A 13,345-nucleotide genomic window follows, 5' to 3' on the forward strand; every position below is an offset into this window, starting at 1 on the left:
GCAAGAAGCTTGCCTTCAAATCGTACAACCGGTTCGGCTTCCGACCAATCCGCGCCGACATCAGCTGCTATGGCGACACAAGATTATGCAGATACGAACGAGGCATATGCCTCATATCAAAGGACGCTGAAAGAGGTTGTTGAAAACGTCAGAAGTGGTGCATTGGAGACTGCCTCTGGTCAACTGCTGCAAATATCTGACTGGCTGCTTTCAAACGTTGAACTGCTGGGTATGCTAATCCAGTCAAATAACATGTCAAAAGGGCAACTCTGGCTAACCGTTGGTCTCTGCACAGGCTTAACCCTGGACGATGGAGAGCTATACGAGAGCCGAATCATGTTGTGGAAAAATTTGAACAATGCCTGGCTTGGACTGCTAGAAAAGCAGAAACAGTTCATACTATCAGGCGTTCAGCTCCAGCGGTCACAAAGTTTGATCTCGCTCGACAAACTACAAAAAATGGGCCGGGAGCTCACTCGATTATGTGATAGTGTGGAAATATTTGGTCTAGTGGACTATGACTATGGTATTTGGGAAGAACGCATTATGGACGGTAAGCCGTCACTTATGACAGACTAGTGTGTGCATCACGATATCTGACTGGATAGGTCTTACTGAATGCGTGCAACTCTACAACCAGGAGGAGGTTTAAGAGGCTGCTCAGAGCTAGTTGTTGCGACGGAACTATTTGAGCTGAAGGTTGTCCTATTTGGGGGAGTCTTGGGCGTGCGCCTTGGTCCTGCGTTATCTTTTTGCTTTCAGCAAAACTGTGCTCGTTATATGTGGTTTTTTTTGAAGGGATATTGTGTCCCTTCTGGAAATACTCTGTGTTCGGACTTTCAGTTGCGTGTCGCAGCTGACCTTGGTTGCGAAAAGGACTATCGATTGTCGAGGAGCATGCGTTCAGCTTCTCACCTAGAGGACGAGTGGTGGATGCCTCACGTTTGTTAAGCAATGCCACTAGCTTTGCGAAAGGACCCACCAATCGGAAAACAAAGGTGCTTTGATTTTGTCAGTCCTGCCTAAGTTGGCGGTTTCCAGACAGATTTGATTGGGTCAAATAATATAAGAGAGGGCGGGAAGATTCACGGCTTAAACATTGGCGCTTTGAAGGTGGTGGAGGAATATGGGTGGGTACACAGAGCTGAAGTGGTTCGGCCAGCGGGCTGGCCCAACACCGGTCAAGGTGTATCATAGAGCTGTCCCTTCACGGGCATATTAGTCAAATTGGGTTTGTGGAGCGGGTGACAAGACAAGATAAGAAACTTCGGACAGGATGGGAGGCGTTTGTGGCTGATTTACATAGTAGTGAGCAACATATAGGAGGGCAAGCGAAACATGGGAGCAAAAAAACACTATAATAGACTACATATATGACAATACATCTTTATCGCAAAATATCGCAAAAGAAGGACGCACCAAAGAGCCTGTAGTTGGCACTTAGTCCACGCTTGTAAATACACGTAGTAAAGTCATATGCAGCTACATTTGTTCAAGATCGGAAGAAGTCTAAGGTAAACTGCTTTTCACTTCGATTTCACAGCCTCGCGGCCTTCTAACTTGTGCCGTGGTTAGGGATGCAGCTGCCATTCAAATCTGTCGGTAGTAACCCCACCTTTCGAGCCCTACGACGTATACCATCCTCAGCTTAGATGCACAAGGCAGAGAATACCGAACGTTGGCGCCGACTTTATCCACATCTGGCACCTCCATGTGGGACATGGATCATTCTGGTATAGCACGTGCACATGTACGGAGTATGGCCTACAACATACAGCCTGGAATAATGCACGAACTAACACTTCCAGCCTATCGGGAATTTCTCAAAAGAGAGGCATGTCTACATACGCTGGATCTAATGCTTGACAAAGATACGGCCAGGATCGTCTAGCTTATTACTTGTTTGGCTAGCCGCGAGTTGACTGGTAGGTGTTTCCCTATGCTTTCTTTTGTGTGTTTTCCCGTCCCTGTATAGCCTTACCTCGGGGCATGGAGCACTCAGCTGGACAAGGGTCCCTGGGGTTGCCATGCAGGCAGACAGACATGTGTCAAGCCAACAAACGATCGGCATAGAGTCGACAGCTCGGGACGTTGCGCGGGAGGCAGCACATTCCCCACCTAATATGCAAAGCTGAACATGCGATCAGATGCCTAGAGGGGCTGTGAATCGGACGGCATGCATTCGGTAGTAGCGGAGAGATCGATGCGCAATTTGTCTATTGTTCCGACCTTGTCGGCTTACAGCTCCACCGCATACTTACGATGTATTATGTAGTTGTCCTTCCCAAGTAGACCGGACGGCCAAATCCCCGGTGTCCGAGTGCTAGCCGGGGCTGGAAGGCACTCCGTAAGCTTCTATATGCTGAATGCAGGAGCGGTCCATCTTTTGGTGCCTTTGAGGCGGGCCACCGGATCCGTTATCCGCCCCGGTTTCCTGCAGCCTCGACAGTACTCGTACTCGTATGCGTAGCAAGCTCGTATGTGGTAAGATACGTTGTAGTTGATGGACTGCATGAAACAGCAAAGTTTTGTGGCTGGCTTACCTGTATATAGCAGGTTGTTGTTTTGCCTCTTCGGACTAAATGTTATCACTCGGTGCAAACATCTAGCAAGCCTGTGCTTTTAGCGTGATTACTGCTATGTGCGAGCGAGATTTATGCTTTACAATAGCTCGGAGACTACTGGGAAGCTAGCCGATCAGGAGCCGTTTGTAAGCAGAGTACGAAGAAGTAGTTCGGTACGCTTATCGACTTGTATTTTTGCACATTGCCACAAGGGGTGAGGACCTAGACGCTGTGGGCGAAGGATTTTTCGCATTTCCATTGCAGCTTTAAAGCAAAGCCTTGTACTTTCTTGTCCACTCGGGCTGTATAATTTCAATTCGCAGCCGAACGTGCTTGTGATGGCCTCTAACGCATATAGAACAACCTAGGTGATTATGTTACTAATTCGGGACGAATTAGTTCATATCTCAATAGATATAGTAATTTATGTCTTATCTAAAACAAATGATCCCCCACAGCGTATGGTCACGTGACCAATTGTAGTTGGCCGAGGAAGCTCTGACCAATCACAAAGCTTAGTGTGCACTTGTCTGCCATTTCAGTGGTGCCTGCTGGAAGGCAGCAGACAACTAACTAGGCAGAAGGCGCCCGGTATTACGTCGTAAAGCCTAAATCGAGGCCAGCAGCAATTTAGATTCATCGTCAACGCCATCTCTCACAATCACCATCTCATTTATGAGTGCCGTGCAAAGCCGACCTTGACCGTCTCCGAGCGTCGCAATCGCTTCTACTTGGGAGGCACCCGTACCCTACCTCGTCTTGCTTCGCTGCTGTATTGTACCAGCCACGCTCTCGGCATCTTGCGATAAACCGTCTAGGCGGAGCCGTCATCGTTCTCGAACAACGCCACTTTTCCGCTCTGTTCTCTTTTTCCTCCTCAGCAAGTGCGCATACGCTTTCGCCGCGTCGCTTCTACAGCACTCACGATGATGTCCTGGTGGTCTTCAGGAGCCAACACGGCTCTGGATGAACAAATAGAGAGAGCTACGAGCAGCAGCCTGTGAGCCAAACGCTCCTCGAACCCCATGCTTCTCGTCGTCCTCGGCATCCTCTTCAGCTCCTAACAGTTCCTTTTTTCAGGGAGGATATTGCTCTGAACCTGGAGATCTCCGACACTATCCGGTCGAAGACGGTCCAGCCGAAGGAGGCCATGCGCTCTTTGAAGAAGCGAATCGGAAACAAGAATCCGAATACTCAGTTGAGCGCTCTGAACGTACGTCCCCGACGTAGAAGCCGCAATGCTGCGTGGAGATATGAGTACTAACGTCAGAAATTACCGAGCACAGCTTACCGATACCTGCGTGAAGAACGGCGGAGCCCATTTTCTTACCGAGATCGCATCGCGTGAATTTATGGACAACCTGACGTCACTGCTCAAGGCGGTGGGTCCGGGGATCTGTGAACCAAGAGGTGCGCTCCAAGATTCTGGAGCTCATCCAGTCTTGGGCCTCCGCAACCGAGAAGCGGTACGACCTGAATTACATCGGCGAGGTGTACAAGACGCTGCAGAGGGAGGGCTTTCAGTTTCCCCCGCGCACTACGGTTTCCAGCAGCATGATAGACAGCAGTGCGGTATGTTCAGGTGTAGCTGTCGCTTTTCTACATGTGTTAATGAGCCGGCTGCTAACCCGTCTTCCATATGGCACAGCCTCCCGAGTGGATTGATTCGGACGTGTGCATGCGATGCAGGACTGCCTTTACCTTTACGAACCGGAAACACCACTGTCGAAACTGTGGTAACTGCTTCGACCAGCAATGCTCGAGCAAGGTGCTACCTCTGCCCCATCTCGGCATTCTGCAGCCGGTCCGCGTGGACGACGGCTGCTACACGAAGCTGACCGACAAGTCGTCGCGCGGAGGCCCCGAAGCTCCTGGAGGCGGCGCCGGCTTTGCCTTTTCCCCGACAATGAAGCCAAAGACATCGGCAATGCAGCCACGAGATGCGCGGGTTGAGGACAGCTTCGACGAGGATCTGAAACGGGCGCTAGCTATGAGCTTGGAAGAGGTCCAGAGCCACTCACGGGGCTACGTCAAGTCAGCTACGACGGACGCGTCTTCTGCGCCCGCCAAGATCAGTGGACAGCCAGAGGCGTCCTCGGAACCAGTGCCATCGTGGAAGGCAGCTGCAGATAAAAGCCCAGCAGAGGAGGAGGACGACGACCTCCAAGCCGCGATCGCAGCGTCTTTGGCAGACATGGAGGAGCAGAAGAAGCAGCATACAGCGGCTCTGAAGGAGCAGACACATGGTGCCAGCAGCGCGCCTCTAACAGCTCCCTTTACGCTGCCGAAGAATGACTACGAGCTGACGCCGGTGGAGGCCGAGAACATAAATCTTTTCTCCACCCTGGTTGATCGTCTGCAGACACAGCCTCCAGGCACGATCCTGCGGGAGCCCCAGATACAGGAGCTCTACGACAGTATTGGCGCGCTTCGACCGAAGCTGGCGAGGACATATGGCGAGACTATGAGCAAGCATGGTGCGTATATCTGTCTGATCGTATGCGCGAGAGCCAAATTTCTAACAAGGGCGCGATGGCCATGTTGCGACAGACACTCTGCTTGACCTGCACGCGAAGCTATCCACTGTTGTCCGGTACTACGACAGAATGTTAGAAGAGCGCTTGTCAAAGGCGTACAACCAGCACAGTCTCGGCGGCTATAACATGCCAGGGCCTCGCCAGCCGTCCATGGGGTATCCGTTGCTAGGCGCCACAGCACCAGGCAGCGCAGGCCCAGCAGAAAGCTTCTACACGGGCGAGGCTCCTCCGATCGGCTATGGACAGGCACCTCAACCTCTGTACGCATCATACGACAAGCGAGGATCATATGCTGCTCCCCCAGCAGCCAATTCGTATGCGCCGCAGCTGGACCAGATGCCACCTAGATCGGACAGTTGGAGAGGCTCGGTTGCGTATGCTCCAGGCCAGGGCCCATTGCCATACGCAGCACAGCTGCAACAGATGCCGCTGCAGCCACAGCCAACTGGATATGCCGGTGGCGAGCCGACAGCTTCTCAGCCGAATGCCCCGCAGCCGAGTGCGCCCCAAGATGACAGCGTCTCTACGCCGTCAGCAGATCCAAATGCGGCGTTCTACTTCAACAACGGGCCATCGGCGCCGAGCCAAGTCCCATCCCAACCCCAGCAGACCCAGTCCCAGGCACAGTCCGAACCCCAGCCGCCGCCAGCTCCAGCTGCATCAGAGCCTGGCAACCCGTCTTACCCGACGATGAGGCAGCCGTCAGTTTACCAGCCGTCTCAGCCACAGGCATCTACGGCAGCGCCAACTTCACCGTCGACACAGCATCAGATGCCGTCAGCGCCATACTGGTCGCACCCGGCGGCACAGCACCAGCAGGTCCCTGCGCAGTTTACGGCTGGACTGCCGCAGCCTCAACACCAGTACCAGGCGCCTCCGCAGGCCTGGCCGCAGGTTCCGAACAACTACAACGCATTCCAGCAGGAAAGCTTCCCGTCGGCGCCCCAACACGCAATACAGCAACCGGTGGTGGAGGAGAGCCTGATCGACCTGTAGAATGGACTGGGGTCTGATCATGGTGATGGTTGCGACTGCGGCTCGCCGGCCGTGCCTTCGATACACTCTGCCTCACGCTGTTTATAGTTTTACTTGCAAATAGTTACGCACATACATACCCCTGTCTTTGTCGCTGCCTGTCTCTCTTTCTATTTAGTCCAGTTGCTTCCTCGGTTGGCGGTTTGGTGTTTTGGGATTGTAGGTTGGAAGCTTGCTATTTATAGCCAGAGAGCAGGTAGACAAAAGCATTGTGTGTGACAGATCGTAGTCAAGTTTCTCCTTGCACATCTTGAGCGAGACACTCGACTTCTTGCAACGTCGACGAGATATGAGCTCACGGCCAAGCAACAAGCATATGCATACGGACTAAATGGGAAGGTGCCGTTCGTTCATTCCTTGTCTCCCTACCTGCATGTTACGAGTGCTGTTTAATTAGCTACCGATCCTGATACCGTTGCTTACAAAGACTGTATATCTCCATTTCAAGGCAAGTGAGTGACTATCAAGAGTCTGACCTTGCAGGACAATGACTTTCTTTATCGTGAGCTTTCATTGTACTTCTTTGTTCTGTTCACAATGAAACTGTACATGCGGTGCATCGTTGTAAGTCTGGAAATAAAGGAAAGTACCAGTCTTTGTCGCCTGTATAGGTGTTCACTTGAAAGAGCACGTAAATGAAACAAACAGGGCAGAAGCAAATGACCATCTGCCGTGCATATCGACCAGATCTACTCGTACGAGGTGAAAGGATGTATGAAAGGGACGGTGACATTTTGCAATAGAATGCCGGCAAGCGAAGAGAACTTGTACGAGGCAATTGCTTTCAGAGGGAGACAAAGCATATATCATCAATGGAATTTCTGCCGTCGTTTGTAAAAGGGACTTATGTCTGGCCCAGCTATTCGCACCCTATAAGTAAACAGTTCTCACCCTGTTTTGTTTGCTCTATTTGCGATGTGTCTACAATCATTACTACTGCGTGCCGAAGATCACACACACACACACACACACACACAACTGCTCACTTGCCTACACAGCAGCACACCATGCCAGCACAAAAGTACGAGATCGTGCTCGACGACCAGCTGCAATGGGTCCGTGTACCTCTGCCGAGCAAGGCCGCGTTGGCCGCAGCAGCCGAGAGCAAGCGCCAGAGGCTCTTTGAAGAACGCTGGGTGGAAAAGGCAGACTCGGACCAGCCCGACGACCTCGACCGCTTTCTCGAAGAAGTCAGGACCATTGCAGCCGGTGCCGTGGGCAAGAAGAACCGTGAGCTGGCGACTCGCACCATGCTTTCTGCCCACAGCACAGTCTGTCTCGACCATGACCGGCGTATTGCCTTTGGCCAAGTCCGCCCCCCACCCAAGTCCATTTTTGGTGTCCGCGACGGCGGCGTCGACACGCGGCGGTACCGGCACCGGCGTCACCGCCCGGACGGAGCCCACCTCAAGAACAAGGTTACCGGTCTTCCTCGCTGCCACAGCGACATCGCTGCCACATGCCTCGCACCGGAGCCTAGCCAGTTCGACAGCGGCAGCATCGTGGTGGCCGGGCTGGCCAAGCTTGGCGAGTGGACGGAGTCAGCTCACGGCCGAGCCGGTATATTCTCCGAGGAGCGTGTCCGCAGAAACCGGAAGCAGGCTTTGAGCAATGCCATGCGGCGCAGCCAGCCCAAAGGTTCGACGGTGTATCAGGCGCTGAGGCTTCTGGTCGGGTGAGATGGGTGAGTTAGCGGTACTTACCACATCGTGGCGTTTGGACATTTACGTTTGGACGTTGGGGCGTCTGTCTGTATTTCGGGGTTCCATTGTATCTTGAAAGCGTTATCAAACAAACTAGTTTTTCTTTGTCGTTCTTCCTTCCCGCTTTCGTTCCTGGCCTGCCGCCTTTGTTGACCCGGCTGCACTACTTGTTAAGGTATCTTATTCCGTATGTACGGTAGAGCTACTGCCTGTTCCTGAAAGAGTGGTTCTGTAGGCGAGAATATGCCGAAGTTACTCAAATATTGCATGTTGCCACAGGGCCACACCCGCTGCCTGGTAATCACTATTTGCAAGCGCCGCATTTGGCGCCCCTGCCGGAAAACCCCAGTATATTAGAACGGGCCTGCAGGGGAAGTTGACGAAAGAGAGGCAAGGACGTCTCCCCGTGCTTGAAGCCAGCGAAGCCACTTCAATTTAGCTCAACCGAATTTCGCGATAGCACGACTCTGGACGTGCCCGTGTAGAAACAGGAAAGCGCGTTCTGCAGCAAGGATATAGGACTGGATTGGGCTACTGCGGCAATCAGCTTTGACTCACAATACCGCTGCCTTTGTACGCAATCACAGGCACTTGGACGTCTGATTAGGAAACTATAGACGACACCCAAAACTTTTCCCTCATACTAATTGTTCGACCAAAACACGACGGCAACGGACTTTCCGCTACATCGTTGCCAAACTACATTTCTCAGGACAACGACCACTACACAGAATTCCAGTTGCACTTATCGCCACCATGGTTGTCATTGATATTGTCCGCCATGCCGAGGGCTGGCACAACATCGCCATCGAGAACCAAAGAATTCAAGATCCCGTCCTGACGGACCGGGGTGAGAAACAGTGTGACAACCTGCGGGCCACATACCCTCACGGCAAGAAGCTGAATATGCTAGTAGCCTCGCCGATGCAGCGGACGCTGCAGACCTGCATTTTGTCGTTCGGTGAGCTTGCTCCCAGCGGCACTATTGTGGTGGCCATCCCAGAGCTGCAGGAACTGTCGACCCTTCCGTCTGACGTGGGCTCGGACCCATCCGTTCTGCACAAGCTGTTTGGAGACCAGGTCGACTTTTCGCGCGTCAAGCCCGGCTGGAACAACAAGAGCGCCGACACTCCCTTTGAGCCCACCATCCCCAAGATCGAGGCCCGCGCCCGCAAAGCCCGTTGCACGCTGCGGGAGCTGACGGCGCACTTGGGCGGAGACGACCACATTGCCGTGGTCTCGCATGGTGCCTTTCTTCACTTCCTCACAGAGGACTTTCATGGGGTGCCGCCGGAGCGAGGTAGGACATGAGGCCCCAACACCCCCTCCTGGCGTATATATGACGTGCTAAAGCGTGAACTGCAAGCTACCGGTTGGGAAAATACCGAGTACCGGTCGTATGTCTTTGCGGACCCGACAGGTGCCGATGAGAACGCCACTCTTCAGGAGATGGCGGAAAGCCGCATAGCCCGACTCGGGCACAACGACAGCGTGGACCAGGACAGCCTGAAGAAGAACCACATCGAAGTGATCCTGGACCAAATGGCCCAGGTTGTCGGTATGGACAGAGGCTTCAAGTTCCAATAGGTGGTGGCATAATGGAGGTGCAATGCACGTTCCAATTCGACTGCCAATACGGGGATAGAAAACATAGAGAGTACCCCGCGACAGAGACTTGAGTGGGCGTGGAATCTTCATTGACTACGATTTACATGTAGAGTGCTAGGCATAGCCGGTAAAGAAGCTCTTTGGTATCTAGGTGGTTCATATAGAAGATAGAGAACGAACAAGGTATCGCGGTCATCCCGAAGCTTATCGTGACAACACTGCGCGCAGAAAACGCCTACAGAGCACATCCAGTCAATCCGCAGAGGACTTTTCCACGACGGGCCGAGATAATAACCCACTGGGATAGCGCTTCTGTTTTGTGCTCAGCCGCACTGCGGATACGTTTTCCGGCGTTCCTGCATCTGGTTGGTGTGGCTTGAAATCTTCGAGCCAGAGCCAGACATCATCTCGGGGTGGCACACGTCCTCCGGCGGGTGATTTGGCCGATGCTTGTGATGAAGCTGCCGGCTTGATTGAATGCGGCGTCCATTCTTCTTCCGACTCTGTAGAAGATTCTTGCTCTGACTCGGGACCCAACTGGAGCGCAGAAACAAAGTAGTTCGAGACGAGTGCGACCACGAGACCGACGACAGCCCCGACGACAGCAGCAGAGCCCAGCTACGAATAGTCAGCCCGAAATCTAACTCGACCAGGAGCAGTGAGTAGGATGAACATACAAATGTGTATAGAGGCTACCATGTGTTAGAGTGAACGTATCCGACGGGCAAGCAGGTGAAGAGGAGCGGGGACACAGTATGTGCTTACCTGAAACTGGCGGACAAAGCGGAAGATGTATGTGATTGGAGCAAAGGCGTAGGCAATCGTGCAGGTGATGGGAGACAGGGCGAAGCGTGCAAAGTTCAGAAGCCGCGATAGTGGCCAAGCAGCTGCGGCATAAAGGCCAGACAACGTCCAAGCCAGAGCGCGTATGAGATAGCCGGTGATGTAGACGAGAAAGGTGGACAGGTTGAACAGTATGCCTTGGAGGGCGGACAGAGACGACAGCAGCACCCTTGTCCACGAAGGAGAAGCGTTGTTCGCGGTCAGAGGCGAAGGCACCGGTGAAGCCGAAGACGACATGAGGATGCCGCGTGAGCGCTTCTGAGCGCTATAGGCTTCCTCTCCGGCTCATTTATAATCGGTCTGGCTAAGGCACCTGCTCTGCATCACAGGACCATCCTATGACGGCTTATTGTGCGATAGGTGAGTTACGTGCTCCTATTCTACCTAGATTATGGAAAGGGCGCTCAGATTACATAGCCTGGGTGCATAGCTTAGCTGCAGCCAATGAGAGGCGCATGACAATAGACCCGCTTATCGGAGGGTCGGGGGTTATTTCGTTCGTACTCCGTACATAGTATGAATCGGACAAACCGAACGAGTGGCGAACCAAGTCCCCCCTCCCCGACAGAGGAGACCATTCCGAACCCTTGCCTGACGTGTTACTTTCTGGAGTTGCATTTCCATTGCCGTCCCCACCAACCCCAATTTTTGCTCGACAGCCTTTCCGGGGATTCAGGCGAGAACGCTCTTTTCGTCATCCTTAAGCACGAATTCCCAGGCCGACTTATTCGACAATCCGAGCGTCCAGTGCCACCTGCCAAGAGGACCGCTTTAGTCTGCCGTGAGAGCAGGTGGATCCGTTTCTGAACAAGCCGCTTCACTGGGTGCCATTTTTGCTTCTGTGCTCCCAGGGCTGCTCGTCTTCTTCTGACCGACCATTGAGCCAGCCTACCGTTGGCACCTTTTGCCCAGACAGATACGAGTGCAATCTCCACAGGTAGAAGAAAGACGCGTTGCCGACCGGATACGATCTGTGGCAATTCAGCATGGGGAACAACGCCTCCTCCCCAAAGGCATCAGGCTCCGCAGGGCAGGGAAGTTCTGCTGGAGGGAGCGTTAGTGGCGGTGGTAGTATCAGCACGGCTCGCGCGACACATTACCATCAGCAGCTTCAGCAGCAGCAACAGCAGCAGCAGCAAAACCTGAAGAAGCAGCAGCAACAGCAGCAACAGCAACAGCAGCAACAGGCGCAGCAGCAACAGCAACAGAAAGGCGCAAGGAATCCGGTCCTGGTGCAAAACCAGCGCGTTGCAGCCGCACCGCCCGAGCAGTCGATGGCCCATGCTCAAGGCTTGACGGCAGCGCGACCGACGTCGATGCCGCCGCGATCGTACGGCTCTGCCGCCGAGGCTGCGGTGTTGGCCGCGTCATCAGCGTCGCCCGCCCGCTCCTCTGTTGGCACCGCCGCCAAGCCGACCGACATCAAACCCCGGCCGATCGAGGTGCGCGGCACGGCGCCCTCCTCAACCACGCGACCTGTCGACGTCCCCCACAGCAACGTGCTGCCTCCGACAGCCGGAGCGGCGGCGGCTGCAGCAGCCGTGGCAGTGCCAGCTTCGATGGCCCGAGTGGGAATGAATACATTCGACTCCGACCCTCCCCTCAGTCCTTATACCGACAGCATGGACATGTCAATGCTGCACCACAACAGCATGCAGGACATGTCGTATCTGACGCGGCCGCCACGACTACCGCTGCCGATCGAAGAAGAGGTACACACGCCCGGATCGCCGATCATTGCGCCGCGCAAAGCCGACAGCCTGCTGGAGGAGATCGAGGCGCTTGACAACGACGGGCTGACACATCGATCGTCGACGGTCAGCTCGACCACGGTCGACGAGGAGGACATGGAGGAGCTGCGGGTGGACAAGACACGACCCACCGTGCCGACTCGGCTGGAGTGGCTGCGGGGCGGCGAGAAGATTTATGTTACTGGCACGATCTTCCAGTGGAACAAGAAGCAGCGGCTGCACCCAGTGTGAGTGTGCCCCCCTCTGGCTTGGGGAAACATCTGTTTTATCTGGTCAAGGCTAATCACGACTCTGGCAGCGAGGGACGACCAGGCACGTTTGCGACGACGATCAACGTGCTGCCCGGCACGTATCACATCCGGTTTCTCGTGGACGGACAGGCCGAGACGTCACGTGACATGCCGACGACTGTCGACTTTGGGAACAACCTGGTCAACTATATCGAGGTGGCGCCACAGAGCACGCCGCCCAAGGAGAGCGACGCCGCAGCCGCAGCGGCCGAAATGAGAAAGCCGAAGCCGAACCAGCAACAATCACAGGGCCAGCCGCAGCCGCAGCAGTCGTCACAACTGCCATCGTCACAGCAGCATCAACAACGAAAGGCATCGCAGTTGTCGCAGCTGTCGTCGCAGCAGCCGTCGCAGCAGACGAAGCAGCAGCAGCAGCAACAAATGCAGCAGTCGCAGCAGTCGCAGCCGCAGCCGCTCTCGACAGGGGAGCTCAAGGCGGCGACGCCGTCGTCGGCCGAGCTGACGACCAAGCTGCCCCGGTGGAAGAACGTGCCACCGCCGTCGGCGTTCTCGCACGAGCTGCCGCAGTACCTGGTGGACTACGACCAGCCAGATGACTCGCCAGCGTTTGTGTCGGCGTCGGCGGCGACGGAGATTCTGCCGCCGCCGCCGAGTCTGCCGGGATTTCTGGGCAAGCCGATCCTGAATGCATCGACGCTCATCAAGGACGACAACAGCGTGCTCAACATGCCGAACCACTCGGTGCTGAACCATCTGGCGACGAGCAGCATCAAGAATAACATTCTGGCCGTGTCAGCCACGACACGATACAAGGACAAGGTTGGTTCCTCCCCACTGTCTCAATACCTCTCCATGCCGCTAACACCTACGCAGTTTGTCACAAACATCATCTACAAGCCTACCGGCTTGGATGACAAGCACTGAGGGAGAACGGACGACGGCTGTCTACGGGCTGGGAGACATGTAACACCGTGTGGTTTTAATGCGTTATCAAGGGAAGGGGCTCAACTACGGATAGAATAGTCTACGAATCGATTGATGAACTGGTTTGAT

General features: G+C 54.4%; 4 protein-coding genes across 4 annotated transcripts; 3 read left to right on the top strand and 1 right to left on the bottom strand.

Annotated features, from left to right (window-relative positions):
• Window positions 1–3,490: 3,490 nt before the first annotated feature.
• CMQ_6290 (vacuolar sorting-associated protein) lies at window positions 3,491–6,097 on the top strand (the record flags this gene model as incomplete). The annotated part of the gene is made up of 6 exons (XM_014315355.1): window positions 3,491–3,564; window positions 3,645–3,777; window positions 3,851–3,946; window positions 4,005–4,136; window positions 4,213–5,041; window positions 5,115–6,097. The coding sequence occupies 6 exons, from the start codon at window positions 3,491–3,493 to the stop codon at window positions 6,095–6,097; spliced, it is 2,247 nt and encodes a 748-aa protein (XP_014170830.1).
• A 1,046-nt stretch (window positions 6,098–7,143) lies between these two features.
• Window positions 7,144–9,426, top strand: CMQ_6421 (phosphoglycerate mutase family protein; the record flags this gene model as incomplete). The annotated part of the gene is made up of 3 exons (XM_014315486.1): window positions 7,144–7,811; window positions 8,571–9,139; window positions 9,206–9,426. 3 exons carry the CDS (start codon window positions 7,144–7,146, stop codon window positions 9,424–9,426), a joined length of 1,458 nt encoding a protein of 485 aa, XP_014170961.1.
• A 273-nt stretch (window positions 9,427–9,699) lies between these two features.
• Window positions 9,700–10,527, bottom strand: CMQ_6046 (uncharacterized protein; the record flags this gene model as incomplete). The annotated part of the gene is made up of 3 exons (XM_014315111.1): window positions 9,700–10,065; window positions 10,125–10,139; window positions 10,213–10,527. 3 exons carry the CDS (start codon window positions 10,525–10,527, stop codon window positions 9,700–9,702), a joined length of 696 nt encoding a protein of 231 aa, XP_014170586.1.
• A 749-nt stretch (window positions 10,528–11,276) lies between these two features.
• On the top strand, window positions 11,277–13,216 carry CMQ_6265 (snf1 kinase complex beta-subunit; the record flags this gene model as incomplete). The annotated part of the gene is made up of 4 exons (XM_014315330.1): window positions 11,277–11,328; window positions 11,503–12,268; window positions 12,340–13,111; window positions 13,166–13,216. 4 exons carry the CDS (start codon window positions 11,277–11,279, stop codon window positions 13,214–13,216), a joined length of 1,641 nt encoding a protein of 546 aa, XP_014170805.1.
• Window positions 13,217–13,345: the final 129 nt, after the last annotated feature.

Source organism: Grosmannia clavigera (genome assembly GCF_000143105.1).
Source record: "Grosmannia clavigera kw1407 unplaced genomic scaffold GCSC_167, whole genome shotgun sequence".
NCBI lineage: Eukaryota > Fungi > Ascomycota > Sordariomycetes > Ophiostomatales > Ophiostomataceae > Leptographium > Leptographium clavigerum.